The following is an 18,064-nucleotide window of genomic DNA, read 5'->3' as shown; positions in this document are numbered from 1 at the left end:
CATGTGCGCGTTCATGTGTGTTGGAGGAGGGGCTCTGTGAGGAAGTGGCAGATTTCCCCCCCGGTTTGACTGCAAAAGACTCTCACTTTTTACAGAGGGCTCCGCCTACCACTCAACATAACAAGTCCCCGCCCTCCTCACCAGATCATTTAAAAGTAAGGGGACGGAGTTAGTTTTTAAAAAAAGAAAACCTTACACTTTTTAGTTGTCCTCTCTAAATTAGATGTAAGGTTTTTTTTAAATGATTAAGGGCTATTGTTATTTTGTTTTATAAGGGGATAGGAGTTCAACTTTTAAAAATTGCACAGGATCATTCTAAGAAGAGTGAGAGGGCTAATGAGCCAGCACCATACCTCCTCTATGCATTTTCTTGACCTGTATCTGATCTTGAAAAACTTGACTCTTTTAAAAAAAGTTATTTTTCATCTATCATTTTCAACCATGCAGCAAGAGATCAAATTTAAGAATAAGTAATAGTTTGTCACGATTTTACGGGAAATAGTCAGTGCGCGATGTCACATCTTAAAGACAGCTTGAACTGGATAAATGGTTAGTCTTTTTTCAAACATACCGTACGTTCTGCATGTTAGTATATCTGGCCAATCGATTTAGACCCTACTGCCCTAGACGCATGCCCTCATTAGGGAAGTCACGCTTTGGGAAGAGGTGTTTCATTTCACAGATCCACCTTGATTGTTGTTGTGAGGGGTGAAGGTAGAGGGACGGGGGAGGAAAATTCAGAGGATGAAGAAGCAGAAAACATAACTTGTTTGTAAAACGGACAGCACGTCAGTTTCAAGAAAGATGACACCGTGTTTATGCATGACATGCAAAATATCTTGAAGCCCTATAAAAAATAAAAAAAGGTACAAGTATATTGTGTTGAAAATATCGCAAAAAGTCGTAATTTTGTATAATGTATTAGTTGCATGTTGTATTTTGCTAGAAATCACTATGTAGTTTTTCAAAAAATATAATGGAAAAAGGACAAAAAACAAAATATCACAGTATGTTGAAAAATATGAAAAAGTAATGTGTTTAAAATAACATGAAAGAAATCAAAGTAACGCTTCTAAAAAACATATATTTTAGAAAAGTAATGTTAGTTATGTCAAGTTATCAAGACTGCTGTGTTTCATCGAAACAGTGTTAAAATCACAAACTTGCCTTTTAGAGAGACATAAAGAAAACGAATTCCTTACAAATTAATGAATATTTTACCCGGTTAAAAAGGTTTGCATCCATTAAAGTGTAACTAAAAGTATCTTAGTAACACAAGAAAAGAGAATAAAGCATTGATGTCAACAAAACTGGATTGCTCCATTGAAATAGCGTTAAAATCAAAAAGTGCCTTTAAAGAAAATGTATTCAGATAAAGTATTTTATTTTCAGAAATGTTTAAGGTTTTGCATACATAAAAAGTGTATCTTACAGTTCCTTTGTGAGAGAATTACACACAAATCTGCAGAGTGTCACTAAAAAGTTTTACACAGGGACTGACATTCTGTATGGGGGTTTCACACCTGAGCTGCTGTGGGGGGAGGGCGTTGAAAAGGGGGTGAGTATGTTTGGCTCTCGGGGGATGGTGTGTTAAGAGTCACAGTCTTAAAGAAAATCTGTTCAGAAAAAGTACTTAACTTTCTACCAGTTGTAAAGTTGTCATACATATAAAAAAAGTAAGAGACTTACTGTTCCTTTGTGAGAGAATTACACATAAATCTGCAGAGTGTCTTTAAAAAGTCTCAAAATCACAAAACTTGCCTTTTAGAGTCAGATTCTTAACGAAATCTACTGACACAAAGTCTACTTCATTATCTACTTTTTCAGCTTTTATACAGAAAAGTGTATCTTTCAGTAACTTTCTCAGAGAATTTAAGCATAAATCTGTCAAATGTTCAAAACAGACTTGTTTCACTGAAATAATAATCTAGGTGACAAGACAGGGGGAGACTCCACTGCCCATGGGGGTTTATCTGGGGGATCCCTAAAAGTTATGCTTACCAGACCAAAAATCAAAAAAGATGCGTGTGAAATGAATTACACAAACGCATTTTTTTTTTTTTTTGGTCTGGTAAGCATAACTGAAGTAGACTTTGTGTCAGTAGATTTCGTTAAGAATCTGACTCTAAAAGGCACGTTTTGTGATTTTGAGACTTTTTACAGACACTCTGCAGATTTGTGTGTAATTCTCTCACAAAGGAACTGTAAGATACACTTTTTATGTATGCAAAACCTTAAACATTTCTGAAAATAAAATACTTTATCTGAATACATTTTCTTTAAAGGCACTTTTTGATTTTAACGCTATTTCAATGGAGCAATCCAGTTTTGTTGACATCAATGCTTTATTCTCTTTTCTTGTGTTACTAAGATACTTTTTGTTACACTTTAATGGATGCAAACCTTTTTAACCGGGTAAAATATTCATTAATTTGTAAGGAATTCGTTTTCTTTATGTCTCTCTAAAAGGCAAGTTTGTGATTTTAACACTGTTTCGATGAAACACAGCAGTCTTGATAACTTGACATGACTAACATTACTTTTCTAAAATATATGTTTTTTAGAAGTGTTACTCTGATTTATTTCATGTTATTTTAAACACATTACTTTTTCATATTTTTTCAACATACTGTGATATTTTGTTTTTTGTCTTTCTCTCCTTTTTCCATTATATTTTTTGAAAAACTACATAGTGATTTCTAGCAAAATACAACATGCAACTAGTACATTATACAAAATTACGACTTTTTGCGATATTTTCAACACAATATACTTGTACCTTTTTTTTATAGGGCTTCAAGATATTTTGCATGTCATGCATAAACACAGTGTCATCTTTCTTGAAACTGACGTGCTGTCCGTTTTACAAACAAGTTATGTTTTCTGCTTCTTCATCCTCTGAATTTTCCTCCCCCGTCCCTCTACCTTCACCCCTCACAACAACAATCAAGGTGGATCTGTGAAATGAAACACCTCTTCCCAAAGCGTGACTTCCCTAATGAGGGCATGCGTCTAGGGCAGTAGGGTCTAAATCGATTGGCCAGATATACTAACATGCAGAATGTACGGTATGTTTGAAAAAAGACTAACCATTTATCCAGTTCAAGCTGTCTTTAAGATGTGACATCGCGCACTGACTATTTCCCGTAAAATCGTGACAAACTATTACTTATTCTTAAATTTGATCTCTTGCTGCATGGTTGAAAATGATAGATGAAAAATAACTTTTTTTAAAAGAGTCAAGTTTTTCAAGATCAGATACAGGTCAAGAAAATGCATAGAGGAGGTATGGTGCTGGCTCATTAGCCCTCTCACTCTTCTTAGAATGATCCTGTGCAATTTTTAAAAGTTGAACTCCTATCCCCTTATAAAACAAAATAACAATAGCCCTTAATCATTTAAAAAAAACCTTACATCTAATTTAGAGAGGACAACTAAAAAGTGTAAGGTTTCTTTTTTTAAAAACTAACTCCGTCCCCTTACTTTTAAATGATCTGGTGAGGAGGGCGGGACTTGTTATGTTGAGTGGTAGGCGGAGCCCTCTGTAAAAAGTGAGAGTCTTTTGCAGTCAAACCGGGGGGGAAATCTGCCACTTCCTCACAGAGCCCCTCCTCCAACACACATGAACGCGCACATGACCAAAAGAGGGCACGAGATAAGTTTGTGCACAGATCTTTCGGCGTCTGAACCCCCCGCACTGCTGCTGCTGCTGCATTCGTTTCTTGACTGGTGCTCCGGACGTATGGCGGTAAGTTGGCACAGGCTGATTAAACCCCATTTGAGGCGTCTCTTGCCATTTTTTTTTTTAAAAAGGTGACTTGGTAAGTGTAAATGACTGTCTTTTGATTTAGTTTGAGCATATTTCTATTTTCACCTAATTCCATCCCCCACTATCTGCCAGCGTCATAGCCCCAGGAAGGGGGTAGAAAAGGGGGAGAGCCTGGGAGGGGGCGGGTAGACAGTCTCACGCATAACTTCAAAGAGACACCTAGATTAACATCAAAGGTTTATAGCACACCAGTGTGAAGTCACACCTGCCTGTTATAACACCTCACATCAAAGGGCAAACACCAAAGGCTAATTAGATTATACAACAAAGGGCTCTGAGGGGCAGGGGGCCAAACATCATAACTTCAAAGAGTCTGCCTTAATCAACACCTAAATTAACATCAAAGGCTTATATCACACCTACCTGCTATAACACACATCAAAAGGACTAGACTACAAAGGGGTGTGAGGGAGCAGGGGCCATACAACACAACTTCAAAGAGACTTAATCAACACATCAAAGAATTAGACAACAAAGGCGCTACCCAGGGGGCTTTTCACACCTACCTGTTATAACACACATCAAAGGATCTCGAACAAAGGCGCTACACAGGGGGGCATTTCACACCTACGTGTGATGACACCTCACCCCTCACATCAAAGGATCTCGAACAATGGGAGGCGGGACTTAGCTCATTTGCATAACTGGGGGCGTGTCCACTTGTCACTGTTCATGCATACTAATGAGACGAAAGCGGCATCATTAATACTACTGAAAACCATTCACAGTTAAGAATTAGATATTAATTATTAATGCTGTAAATTACCTTTTAATATGTCTAACTATATTTAAAATGTGTTACCTTTTTACAGAAGTAATTATATTTGTATGCCAATATTTTCCTATGGTAAAGTTTCGTTTTGCACTTTTATTTTGGCAGTAATAAGATTTGGACTCTTATTTTCAAGGAACTTTTACCGGAAGTGAATGGACAACATTCCTCTTTGCTTTTCGTTCGGATTCACCTTGCGCTTTATCATTTGAAACACTTTGAACATTCGTTTGAGATGTTGACGGGTTGGCCGAACTTTTTACCCCACAGTCAAACAACTTAATTTGCTTCGCCATTTTTTGTAAAACAAACACACGACGCACCGCGCACGTGAGTAAACGTGCATCACTTTCTGGCTCCGTAATCACACCAATGCACGTGCAACTTAAGTATCAGGTTCCGACTGGTCACAACAATAATTAAATATCACTCTTAATAGAACAAATAATTCATATTTATCTATTTTGGGGTGCACATTTAGCTGTTTGCTGTCCTTATTTTTATGTTAAAAACTGGTTGCCACTGATGGCAACCGAAGGCCAAGAAGTGGTGGTTGACATTTTTTCTGAATGGTTGCCAATGGCAACCTGGCAACCGTTACTGTCGAGCCCTGTATAGTATAAGAAATGTGCAGAATATGATAGTTTAATGGTGGAGGTATGCACACATATTGATAGATGTCTGTTGAGGAACCTGCGACCCAAGTTTTGTATTCATTGACACCGTAGTTGTGAATAATATATGTGTCAATAAACCTTAGAAAATCTTGAAATCTTGAAAGGGATGTGCAAAATAGTCATTATATACAGTCTTTAATTAACTATTAGTAGAGAATAACGAGTCATGAATATACTTTATAGGGATCCTATTAATATCTAATAATAAAAATAATGAAATTCAATAACATGCTTTAACCACTAGGTGTCCCTTTCTATCAGCTGTGCACCTTTATGGTGTAAATACAGCCTATCTACCAATTGGATCAAATATAAAAGTCAGCCGAATTAGTGTTGATACTGCAAGGAGACGTATTGTGTGATAAGAAATGTAAGATGTTGTTTAATTGCTGATATATTTATGATCCACATCACGTTTTCAGTTTTGGCAGCAGTTCTTCCTGTTAGTCTAGAAGTCTTCTCATCAGGGCTCTATAAATAGAGAATTACGGCAGATATGTAATATTTAATGCAGCCGAACCGTGTATTACAATGCCGTTATGTGATGAATTTCAAAGAGAAAAGCAAGCACACTCGGAATAAAGTATCATTTTTGTTTTTGGATTTCACATCGCATAAACACCAAATCCCAACGTGCATTGCGGCTAAACCATCCAATCACCGAGCTGAGGATCTTGCCTACGTCTGTTTCTGGTATTGTTTATGATGGATGTATTTTTTCATACACACATTCCTTCACATTTTAATTTACATTAAAGTATTTCGTGAGACCTTCTAAAATGTTTTTAAATATAACGACGGTTCTAGTTGAAGAGTTTGTAAATTAACATGAACCCAAACTGTTGCCTGGCAACGCAATCGCACAACATCACGTTCGTTAATTCCACACACATGGATTAACATCGATTTAATACATTAATGTAGACTTTGTTTCTGCTAAAAGAGGAGTCGACCAGCTGGGGCAACAAGAAAATCGGCAAAATCGAGTGTGACTATTACAAAAATAAATCATTATTATATTAATATTGACAATAATAACCGACCGTCATGGTAGAGCATTTGCTTGGCATTTCTCCACTGGTTGGGCCATGTTAACAATACCGTGTAACTGTCACGTTTGAAGGGACGAAATCGTGACATCTTCACGTCTCCCAGCATGGTAAATCGTCACATGTTCACGTCTTGCCGTGATACCGGGTTGTACAAAATACATGTTCTTACCTGAGGACTGAAGGGAAACCGCTGAACTTTTTCAATGAAACTGCACATTTAAATAACTTCAACCTCAATGTGTGACTCAAATAAGAAGTCAGAAATGTCACAGAGGCAGAACAGGAAGACTGTGATGTCTCTAAATGTGGGTGTTGTTTATCCACAGGTTTACCCTGAAGCAGCCACTTCACTCTGTGTCCACACCAACCATATCTCAGCACAGAGCAGTGTAACGTCACCTCATCATTGTCCTGATGCTCAGCCACTGAAGATGGAGATATTGTGAGAGAAAGACAGTAAAATAACCTTAAACTCTGTAATTATAATTATTGTAATGTTTCAGTATTTTGCAGGAAAACAAATGATGTAAATACTCACTGGTAACAACAGACAGATCAACCTGAGTCTTTCCCTCGTGGTCGTCCTGATCTGAACTGTCTGCAGATGTAACGACCAGCATCCTCCTCTGTGACCTTCTTTATAACCAGAGAACATTTCTCTGTAACTCTCAGTCTGTCTGATTTAGCTTTTTCATCGATCTGTCCACGGACAACCAGCTCGATCGACGCTGTGTTTCCTGAATCACTGAATACCCAGTTAGTGCCTTTACATTTATCCTGATTATTTATCACATTGTTACAAGGCAAAGTGACTTCATCTCCAACTCTGACAGAGAAGGAGAGGAAATGCTGTCCGGCTAAGAAGACAAGAGAAAAATATAAAGAATAACATGTGAAATATAAATATTACTAATAACATCAGTGTGAAGATCATTTTAGTTTTAACAACATTTTCACATGTGCCTCGTGGTTGGTATCAAAGTGATCATCAAACTAACTATTCACCTCGTTGACAAACAAACAGACAACTTGGCTATCTTGGTTAATATAATATTTTACTCGTAAAAATGTTATCTGTACTCTTACCTGTAAACTGAAGCAGCAGAATGAGAAATTTTAGTTTAATCCGTTTAAACTCCATCGTGAATCTCCGTCCGTCTGCCTCCTCTCTCTTGTTCTGATGAAACGTTTCTGAAATAGCGCTTTAGTCGAGCGATGCTGCATCTACTGCCTGTGTTAAATATGATGTCCCCTTCTCGAAGTGGTTTTAGACTATACTTGTAGACGTCAAAATCCCCCCAAAACGTTGTTACATTTTTTATTTAGTTATCTCCTATGTTCCAACTGTGTCCAATCCCACATGCTGCAGTTGGGACATTGCTGTGTTGTATTGCCTGAGAAAAAGAAGACAAGGACTAAGGAAGTTAAAAAGGGGCGAATAGTTTTCTCTACATGGTGGCAGTTGATCAGGATTCATGGTGATGTTTGACAGCACACATTAATACATGTGTCAAATATGTTGACAGTATGTTAATACCGTAGCAGCTGCTAAGAACAAAGACAAGATGACATTTCTTGCTTTGAGACCTGTTGGTTTCTGATTGTCTTGGCAGTCTTTCTGAGAACTGAAGGGGAAGTGTAATGGTGTGAAAATGTGGTTAACAGCAGCAGAGCTCTGGAGGTTTAACCCTCCAATGTTTACCAGGTAACAATCAGAAACAAACAAGGCTAACAGAAAGAGAAAGCTAAAACGTTGTCCAATTTAAAAACAGCTTGAACGCCTAGAAAAGTGTAATGTCAATAAGTTCCAATAAATGGAGATTGCTGCCTTGGACATTAACTACAAAATGTCCCTCAAAGTGACACATATACCAACCAATAAGAGACTCAAAATGACCTCAAAGAAACCTAAAGCGACTACAACAAGACCAAAACAACCACAAGTAGATGCAAAACAGCTGCGAAGACTCACAACGACAATAACATGGACAAAACAACACAAAATGACTACAAAGAGACAGTGGTGATTGTGTGTCTTTGTAGTAATTTACCATGATACACAAAGAAACTACAAAAAGCCAAAAAAAAGGACTACGAAGTGACACAAAGAAGGTTTCTCATTTCTCTAAATCCCCTCCTTGACTCCTATCCTTGTGTCTTAGTCCCGCCACAGGAGATGCGAGCGGAGGAGTCGAGGAGGGGAAATTAGAGAAATAAGAAACCTTCAAAATCACCGTAAAGAAACACAAAATGGCCGCAAAGAGACTTCAAGGGACAAAAACAAGAAGACAGAAAAAAAAGACCACAAATAGACATCAAATTACCACGGAGACGAAACAAATTGGAAAACAAAACTACTCCAAAGAGACACTAAACAACAACACAAAGAGGCTTAACAACTCCACACTGAGTGGGAAATACAAAAAGGTGAGGAGGGGGACATCTGGTGGACAGGAAGAAGAATGGTGATGAAGGCTGTTGGGGTCAAAAAGTGAGTGTAAGGACAGAAAGGAAGAATGACACACCAGTTTATTTTATATGTCAATACGAACAATACAATTACAATAATTAAAGTGTTTTATTAATTAAAAGGAACTCAAAAATAGAAACTAATATGGAGGCTAGGATTTTCTTGTTCTCTACTACTCTCTTCCTTTTAGAATCAGAAACAGGTTTATTACCAGGTTTACACGTACGAGGAATTTGAATTGATGTCATGGTGCATAAAAACAAGAGCTAAAAAAACAGGAAGAGAACTAGAAAAATATTAAAAATAATTAAAAATATATAGTCAAATAAAACAGTATTTACATTGCAATGGAATGACAGAGGAATAAAAATCTGCTGTAATACAAAATAATGTTGTACATTATGTGCATTATTTTTTAGAAGATCATATCATCGTTTATAATGTAATATAACTGTAATTACCTCCTTTAAGAAGCACAGCTCATTCAAACCTGCAACATTAGCAAAACATATTTACCAGCAACCCAAGCAACTTACAAATCAAAAACCAATCTCGAAAACTTGCGGAAATAAATTCATATTGACGTCTTCGTAACAACGTTTTTAGAAGTTGTTTTCTGTAGTTTCTAGGGAGTTTACACTTTTATCTGGAAATCGCAACTTCCTGTCTTTTTTCAGAAAATCTCAAAATTCTGATATTTTTCTCAATTTCAAAATGTTTACATCTCTGTGTTTTACCTTTTCCTATTGTTGTTGTTGTAATTTTAATTTGAAGGTTTTATTTGTATTATTCTGTGTATTTCCCTACAGGGATACATTAATATTTATCTTATTTTAACTTGGTTTAAATTTGAACGTGACCCTACCCAAAATATGTTGAGTTATTTATTTCTTTTAAATATGTCTAAATAGGAAAATACACTTTTGTAAATATTGATTATCTGAACGAATGAATATATCCTTCATTATTGATACGTATATATTCACTGTTTTGCATATTTTAATGTTTTTTTATTTCTATTTACCTCTAATTAATGTGCAATGTCTTCTATGCTGCTGTGACGGAATAATAAAGTATATTTTATTATGTTATGGCTGTAGCCACGGAGGTGTTTGGGTGGGGGACAGAAACAGAAGGTTCTCCAACGTTTTCGTACTTCACTGTGCCGCCACGTCCATTTCCATCGTAATGCACCTATGGAAAAAAAAAAAAAAAAGTTCAAATTTAAATAAAGAAATGTTTAATTCTAGCTGTTTTATGTTGATGATATATTACACCCACACAGTTTTACTATTAGGTATTCTTACGGAGTTTAGGACTTTTCCATTCCTTCAAGGCTACAACATAAACATATACTGCCAACATTTTATCAATATATTTTTGTCTTCAATAATAGTATAGTCTAACATTGGAAAATAGGAAAAGAGAGGCATGACATTCAACAAAAGCCACCAACATTACAATTAATTATAATTGTTGTTTCCACTTTTCTTATGATTTTCAACTCACAGTCAGGTCAGCAGGTGGTCTCTGGTTTCCTTAGAAAATAACAGCAGAGGAAAATGTTAGCTATAAACTTTCATTTTGTATTAACCCTCTTTCATCCATCTGATCCAAGTGGTATCTTGCTGATGAAGTCACATGTATATTTTTAAATGTCTTGTGTCATTGTCAATGCATTTGTTCTTACCGACTTCATATCATTGTGTTCTCCTTCTGTTTGTATTGGTGCTTTTCAAATGAAATGTTTAAATACCATGTATAAGGGAGCTTGGGGATCCCAGTAAAAAGTACCTAGGTGAAACTTCAAATCGATAACATAGAAATTATAAATAAAATATTTGCCATTTGCCCACATTTTAAAGCTTACACACTATTGCTTTGTCTGTCATATGGATAAGAAACCTGTAGTCTATGTAATAAACACACATTCCCTATTTCCATTCATCATATCTTGCTGATTTAACTTATATCACAATAAACAACATTGTGCTTCAGAGGCCAGCCCCCCACTTACATGATCTACAATGTTTTGAGATTGAATAAGTTACAATTTTACTTTTATAGGTCAGTAGTCCAAATATGTTGGCAGGATGAGTGTTATTGCATCTGAAAATAATGTATGTCGGTATGAATTCTCTCACCTCGAGCTTTAAAGAGAAGAACAGTAATGACCGTCAAGAGGAGGATTTGTGCCACGCGCACCGCTAACATGATGATGATTCCCACAGACACACCTTTAAAGCATCGACAAAATTATAAATACAGTTATTATTATTAGCAAAAGACCGGGATCACATGATGGAGAAAACATATTAAACATTATGTCTGATACAAATCAGTGTGTTAGCGCAATCATAGTGAACATGTTAGCATTGTCGTTGTAAGCGTGTTAGCATTGTCATAGTGAACATGTTAGCATTGTCGGTTTAAGCGTGTTAGCATTGTCATACTGATAATGTGTTAGCATGTTTAAAGTGAGAATGTTAGCATTACCATAGTGATCATGTTAGCATAGGGTGACCAGACGTCCCCGTTTGTATTGGCCTGTCCCCGGTTGAAACTGTCCCCGTTTTTTAATATACGTTAAAAACACATAGCAAGGTGAAATAAAACGTTTCATGTCAGGAAACACTGGGTAAACAGACTGCGGTCGAGCCAGCCCCCACTTCGGAAAACAGTCAAGCCAGCCCGCACGTTATATTGCGGTGCGCGAATATCCTATGCATTACGGTAGAGGCCTGTAAAAACTGCCTTCAAAATAAAAGCGTTTACTCGGTCAATAACAAATATACCTAAAAAACACACCAAACATATTCATATATACTGGAGTTTAAATTAAGAAATATGTACTATATAATGTGATCAATACTAATTTAAAACAAAGTATGTATAACTACCACATTATAACTGAGTGAATGTAAAATGTAAGGATACAGTTATGAAGACATATCTGACATTTCCACTGGGTGACTCATTTCAATTGATGTTGACACCATCTCACAACACTCCTAAAATAACATTACTTTCTGAAGCACAATTTAAAATGTATAGTTTAAAATCTAAAATTAGATCTATTGTCCATCTATATTTTGATTATTATTTAATGGAAACCGTCCATAAACAAAGAGTCATTCGAAGTCAATCAAATACTTATTTCACTTCAGGGTGATAGCAGGAGACCCCATCTAGTCAATCAGAGAAAATCAGGACAATCTGATGTAGAATTTCAAAATAAAATACTTTTGAAATCTCATATATGGGCTATGATCCCTCTGTTTTTATACAAGAATAAATAAAAAACTGTCAAATTATCAAAGACTTATTTCACTCCAGGGTGATAGCGGGACACCCCATCTAGTCACTCAGAGAGAATCAGGACAATCTGACGTAGAGTTTCAAAATAAAATACCTTTGAAGTCTCATATATGAGCCATCATCCCTCTGTTTTTAGATGAGAATAAAACAAAAACTATCCAGTATCAAATACTTATTTCACTTCAGGGTGATAGCAGGAGACCCCATCTAATCACTCAGAGAGAATCTGGACAATCTGATGTACAGTTTCAAAATAAAAGACCTTTGAAGTCTCATTACATTACATTACTTACATGTCACTTGTTAGGCGCTTTTATCCAAAGCGACTTACATACTCAATACTGTGGGCAATCCCCACAGGAGCAATTTGGGGTGAAGTGTCTCAGGGACACAACGACATGCTGACTGCAGTGGGGTTTGCACCTGATCCGAACACCAACGCACTAATCTACTGCCCCACACGCCTCCCAGTCTCATATATGAGCTATCGTCCTTCTGTTTGTATCCAACAGTTAAAATGTTCAAATTACATTAGAATTGTCCCCCTTTTTTCTTTGAAAAAACAGGATGAAAACAGTGAAAACAATTGGATATGTTATTGATATATTGACCGCAAAACTCAAAATGTCCCCGGTTTTAATTTTGAAAATCTGGTCACCTTATGTTAGCATTGTCATTGTGAGAAACATTTTTTTCAAAGTTTGTTTAATGGAAATTAGACAGACTGTAGACTCTTACATTTGTTAATGTGCATGTTAAATACTTAAGTTAATTATTTAAAAATAACATTGTTGTGCTGGAATATTTAAACAATATTCAGTGACATTTGTGACATTTCTACATTTGTACCCACTGTAAACACACATCTACAGTTTTAACCAAAGCTACAGTATTTAAACCACTTTGTTTCTCACCTTCATGTGTCGTTAATGTTGCATTTCCCCCTGAAATATAATGATAAACACAAGCCAACAAAATTGATTGAGAAGCTTAACAAATAATGATGGCTGATTAAAATGCATAAAATGTGTAAGCACTATTATCTGTTTAATACATTTTAACATTGTGCTTTTTTTACCTGAGAACTGAGGGCTGAACAGCTGCTTAACTCCATTGTTGTTGACATTCACTTTACACTTGAGCAACTCATAGTTCTTCGGCGTGTAAATAAAAAGAGAAGTCAGGAACGTCACATTGGCCTCGCAATCCGACTCTGATGTCCTGAAGTCGTCCATCTCTACGTCTTTATCCCTGAACTGCCACTTCACTCGGTGTTTGCAATCTTTAGACGGAGCCACAGAGCAGCGTAACGTCACCTCATCGTGGCTCTTATGTTCAGAGACTGAAGATGTGTGAGAGAAAGACAACAAGAGTAAAGTTAATTTCATTACTGTTATCAGACTTACTCTAATGTTTCAGTACATTGTCCTAAGTAGACAGTTCAAGATGTAAATACCATGGTGAAAAGTTACTTGTTACTTTGTACTTCTACTCCACACATTTATTTCTGAGAAGTGTGGGATGTAACACTTTTAAAGTTTAACAACAGAACAACAACTTGGCCAGACAGTTAGCATTAGCAGCTAAACTGCATTAGCATCCAGCTAAACTTCAGAGGTGTAAACTAAGTAGGCTACATTTACTCAAGTACTGTTTTGAGGTACTTGACTTTACTTGAGTATTTCCCTTAATGCTACTTTATACTTGTACTCCTCTACAGTTCAGAGGTAAATGGTGTACTTTTCCTCCACTACATGTATTGAATCCCTTTAGTTACTTCACAGATGTGGATGAATGATGTGAAATATAATCAAGTGTTAAATCAGACTTTAGTTCCACCTGGAGTAAATCCACCAGCTACCCTGCAGTATACAAAGTCATTCAAACTAGCTGCACCTTTACCAGCTTTGAGAACACTTTCATGATCAATCATTATAAAACATATCATATATATTATTCTGACATGAACCAATCTGCACAATGAATACTTTTACTGTCGCTACTTTCACTATATTTTGATGAGAATACTTTTCTACTTTTACTTTAGGAACATTTTGAATGCAGTACTTTTACTGTAACAGAGTATTCCTACACTCTGATACTTTTACTTTTACTCAAGACTGTACACGATCTGAATACTTCTCCCATCTCTGCTAAATACTCACTGGTAACAACAGCCAGGTTAACTTCTCGGGACTTTCTGCAGATGTAATAACCAGCATCCTCCTCTGTGACCTTCTTTATAACCAGAGAACATTTCTCTGTAACACTCAGTCTATCTGCTTTAGCTTCTACAACCATCTTCCCATTTGCAAGCACTACTTTCTGTGATATATATATGGTTTCCAGGAAGTACCACCGAGTTGCTTCACAGTTTGGTAACTGTGAAGCAACTCGGTTTGAAGCAAATCTGTTTCTTTCACAAGGCAAAGTGACTTCCTCTCCTGATCTCACAGCGAAGGAGAAAGGATCCGGCTCATAAGGCAAGATGGCTCCCGCTGAGAAGACAAGAGAAAAATATAAATAATCATTTCAGTCAACTTATGTAATGTTTCTGTTATATGCATATGAGCAGAGTTGAAGGAAGATCATTTAATAAGATAAAAGTTACACTGCTGCATTCAAAACTGTACTCAGCATCAAATTGTACCAAAAGGTTGTCGTATTAATTTTGCAGAATTGCCCGTTTTAGAATCATACTGTGTGTATTAAACCCAGAAGTACTCCGACATTGTACCTAAATAAAAGCAGCAATAATACAGTGTAAACATACAAGTAAAAATCCTGCTTTCAAGTACAAAAGTTAAGGCATTAAAATATACTTAAAGTACTAAAAAAAACAAGAAATGCTGACCATTGCAGAATTGTTGTATTTAATTATTGATTACGCATTAATGTGTTAAAGACTTCAATCTGGCACTTGGTTAAGATTTGATTTATATGTCTATTACTATTATTTGCCCTATAGGCTATGCTTTTTGGGGTTTTCTCTCTCCTGTAGTGTGTTATATAGGTTTGTATGCATGTAAATGGTTTGCAAAGGCTAAAATCCCAAATTCACTCGGGAGAACAGGAAAATGAGCATAATATGTCAAATCAAAATCAAATCAAGTTTTATTTATATAGCACATTTTTAAAACGATTTTTGGTCGAGCCAAAGTGCTGTACATACAGTAAAAATACTTTACAATAAGGACACTTTACAACAAATACAACAGCACAGTTTATGCAGAATATCAGTATGACAATACGACACCCTCTATCCTTAGACCCTCTGTCCTCAGACCCTCACATCGTACAAGGAAACACTTCCGGAGAAAACCCACAGTTTAAAGGGAACATGGGAGAAACCTCAGGGAGAGCAACAGAGGAGGGATCCCCCTCCCAGGACGGACAGACGTGCAATAGATGCCGTGTGTAAATCGAAGAGATAATACATTTGCAACATAGGTAGACCAAATGTTTGGAAATGCATGTGTCTATAATAAGAAGATGAATCCACGAGGATGTCAACAATCCTGTGGGAGCCATCAGGGAAGTAGTATGATGAGAGTCAGGCAGGACCACAAGAGATGTCCTCTTTAATACTAAAAATCTGCATGGTAGCTAGTAAATAATGCAGTTTAATACTGGAGTGGAGTTAAAGGTAAAACATCTGCATGCATAATGTACAGAGATGGCAAAAGTACACACATCCTTTACTCAAGTAGAAGTACAGATACTCGTGTTTAAAAATACTCTGGTAAAAGTAGAAGTACTGACTAAACTTCTTTACTCAAGTCAAAGTAAAGAACTTTGAAATGTACTTCAGTAAAAAGTACCCATAACTAGCAGCTGTTTTAAAGAGTACCTGACCTCCCTTTATATCAATAGAACAATAATGTCATTGTTAGCTAATGAATGTTTCCATGCTGAACAACGGCAACATGACAACGTTTCCATTGGTCCCTCTTCTTTAGAGAAGACCAGGAAATGATGGATACACGGATCGTGTTCAAATCAATAGGCACGCAATGACTCTAAAGAATAATGATCACGCACCAAACACACATTCAGACTAAAGGAACCAGCTGTTTGGAAAATGAGAGAAGTAGAAAGTACAGGTATTTGAGTTCAACATGTGAGAAGTAGAAAGTACAGGTATTTGGGTTCAACATGTAAGAAGTAGAAAGTACAGGTATTTGAGTTCAACATGTGAGAAGTAGAAAGTACAGGTATTTGAGTTCAACATGTAAGAAGTAGAAAGTACAGGTATTTGAGTTCAACATGTAAGAAGTAGAAAGTACAGGTATTTGAGTTCAACATGTAACAAGTAGAAAGTACAGGTATTTGAGTTCAACATGTAAGAAGTAGAAAGTACATGTATTTGTGTTCAACATGTAAGAAGTAGAAAGTACAGGTATTTGTGTTCAACATGTAAGAAGTAGAAAGTACAGGTATTTGAGTTCAACATGTAAGAAGTAGAAAGTACAGGTATTTGAGTTCAACATGTAAGAAGTAGAAAGTACAGGTATTTGTGTTCAACATGTAAGAAGTAGAAAGTACAGGTATTTGGGTTTCAACATGTAAGAAGTAGAAAGTACAGGTATTTGTGTTCAACATGTAAGAAGTAGAAAGTACAGGTATTTGGGTTCAACATGTAAGAAGTAGAAAGTACAGGTATTTGTGTTCAACATGTAAGAAGTAGAAAGTACAGGTATTTGGGTTCAACATGTAAGAAGTAGAAAGTACAGGGTTATTTGGGTTCAACATGTAAGAAGTAGAAGTACAGGTATTTGTGTTCAACATGTAAGAAGTAGAAAGTACAGGTATTTGGGTTCAACACTGTAAGAAGTAGAAAGTACAGGTATTTGAGTTCAACATGTAGAAGTAGAAAGTACAGGTATTTGGGGTTCAACATGTAAGAAGTAGAAAGTAAAGGTATTGGGGTTCAACATGTGAAGAAGTAGAAAGTACAGGTATTTGAGTTCAACATGTAAGAAGTAGAAAGTACAGGTATTGGGTTCAACATTTAAGAAGTAGAAAGTAGCAGGTATTTGTGTGCACATGTAAGAAAGTAGAAGTAGTCAGGTATTTGGGTTCAACATGTAAGAAGTAGAAAAGTACAGGTATTTGAGTTCAACATGTAAGAAGTAGAAAGTACAGGTATTTGGGTTCAACATGTAAGAAGTAGAAAGTACAGGTATTTGAGTTCAACATGTAAGAAGTAGAAAGTACAGGTATTTGAGTTCAACATGTAAGAAGTAGAAAGTACAGGTATTTGAGTTCAACATGTAAGAAGTAGAAAGTACAGGTATTTGTGTTCAACATGTAAGAAGTAGAAAGTACAGGTATTTGGGTTCAACATGTAAGAAGTAGAAAGTACAGGTATTTGTGTTCAACATGTAAGAAGTAGAAAGTACAGGTATTTGGGTTCAACATGTAAGAAGTAGAAAGTACAGGTATTGGGGTTCAACATGTGAGAAGTAGAAAGTACAGGTATTTGAGTTCAACATGTAAGAAGTAGAAAGTACAGGTATTTGGGTTCAACATGTAAGAAGTAGAAAGTACAGGTATTTGTGTTCAACATGTAAGAAGTAGAAAGTACAGGTATTTGGGTTCAACATGTAAGAAGTAGAAAGTACAGGTATTTGTGTTCAACATGTGAGAAGTCAAAGTAAAAAGTCGTCAGAAAAATAAGTAGTGGAGTAAAGTACTGATAACAGAAACATGTACTTAAGTACAGTAACAAAGTATTTGTACTCCACTACTTCCCACCTCTGTTCATGTCGTGGGTAAAAATATAAGAACTCAACTTTTTTACTTAGCAGTACTTGAGTAAATGAACATAGTTACCTTCCACAAGTGTTTGTATTCTTACCTGTAAGCACGATGAGAGTCAGAAATAGAAACACTTCAATCCATCTGAAATCAGCCATTTTGCTTCTTCTTTTTATCTCTGCTGTC

The 18,064-nt window shown here is 36.2% G+C and overlaps 1 protein-coding gene across 3 annotated transcripts; it reads right to left on the bottom strand.

Moving 5' to 3' along the window:
• Positions 1–8,841: 8,841 nt before the first annotated feature.
• LOC117541270 lies at positions 8,842–18,064 on the bottom strand. Of its 3 annotated transcripts, none has more exons than XM_034208452.1 (7): positions 17,979–18,064; positions 14,284–14,616; positions 13,197–13,460; positions 13,033–13,062; positions 10,945–11,037; positions 10,310–10,338; positions 8,842–9,994 (listed from the first exon to the last, which is right to left on the bottom strand). In XM_034208452.1, the coding sequence occupies exons 1-7, from the start codon at positions 18,034–18,036 to the stop codon at positions 9,884–9,886; spliced, it is 918 nt and encodes a 305-aa protein (XP_034064343.1). In that variant the 5' UTR covers positions 18,037–18,064; the 3' UTR covers positions 8,842–9,883. The 3 variants fall into 3 exon arrangements, 2 of the variants coding, with proteins under 2 accessions (XP_034064343.1, XP_034064344.1); XR_004568289.1 differs by having other exon boundaries at positions 9,902–9,994; positions 10,495–11,037; XM_034208453.1 differs by lacking the exon at positions 14,284–14,616.

This window comes from Gymnodraco acuticeps, unplaced genomic scaffold, assembly GCF_902827175.1.
Source record: "Gymnodraco acuticeps unplaced genomic scaffold, fGymAcu1.1, whole genome shotgun sequence".
Lineage (NCBI taxonomy): Eukaryota > Metazoa > Chordata > Actinopteri > Perciformes > Bathydraconidae > Gymnodraco > Gymnodraco acuticeps.
The sequence above is the reverse complement of the archived record's forward strand: the minus strand, read 5'-3'. Positions and strand labels throughout refer to the sequence as shown.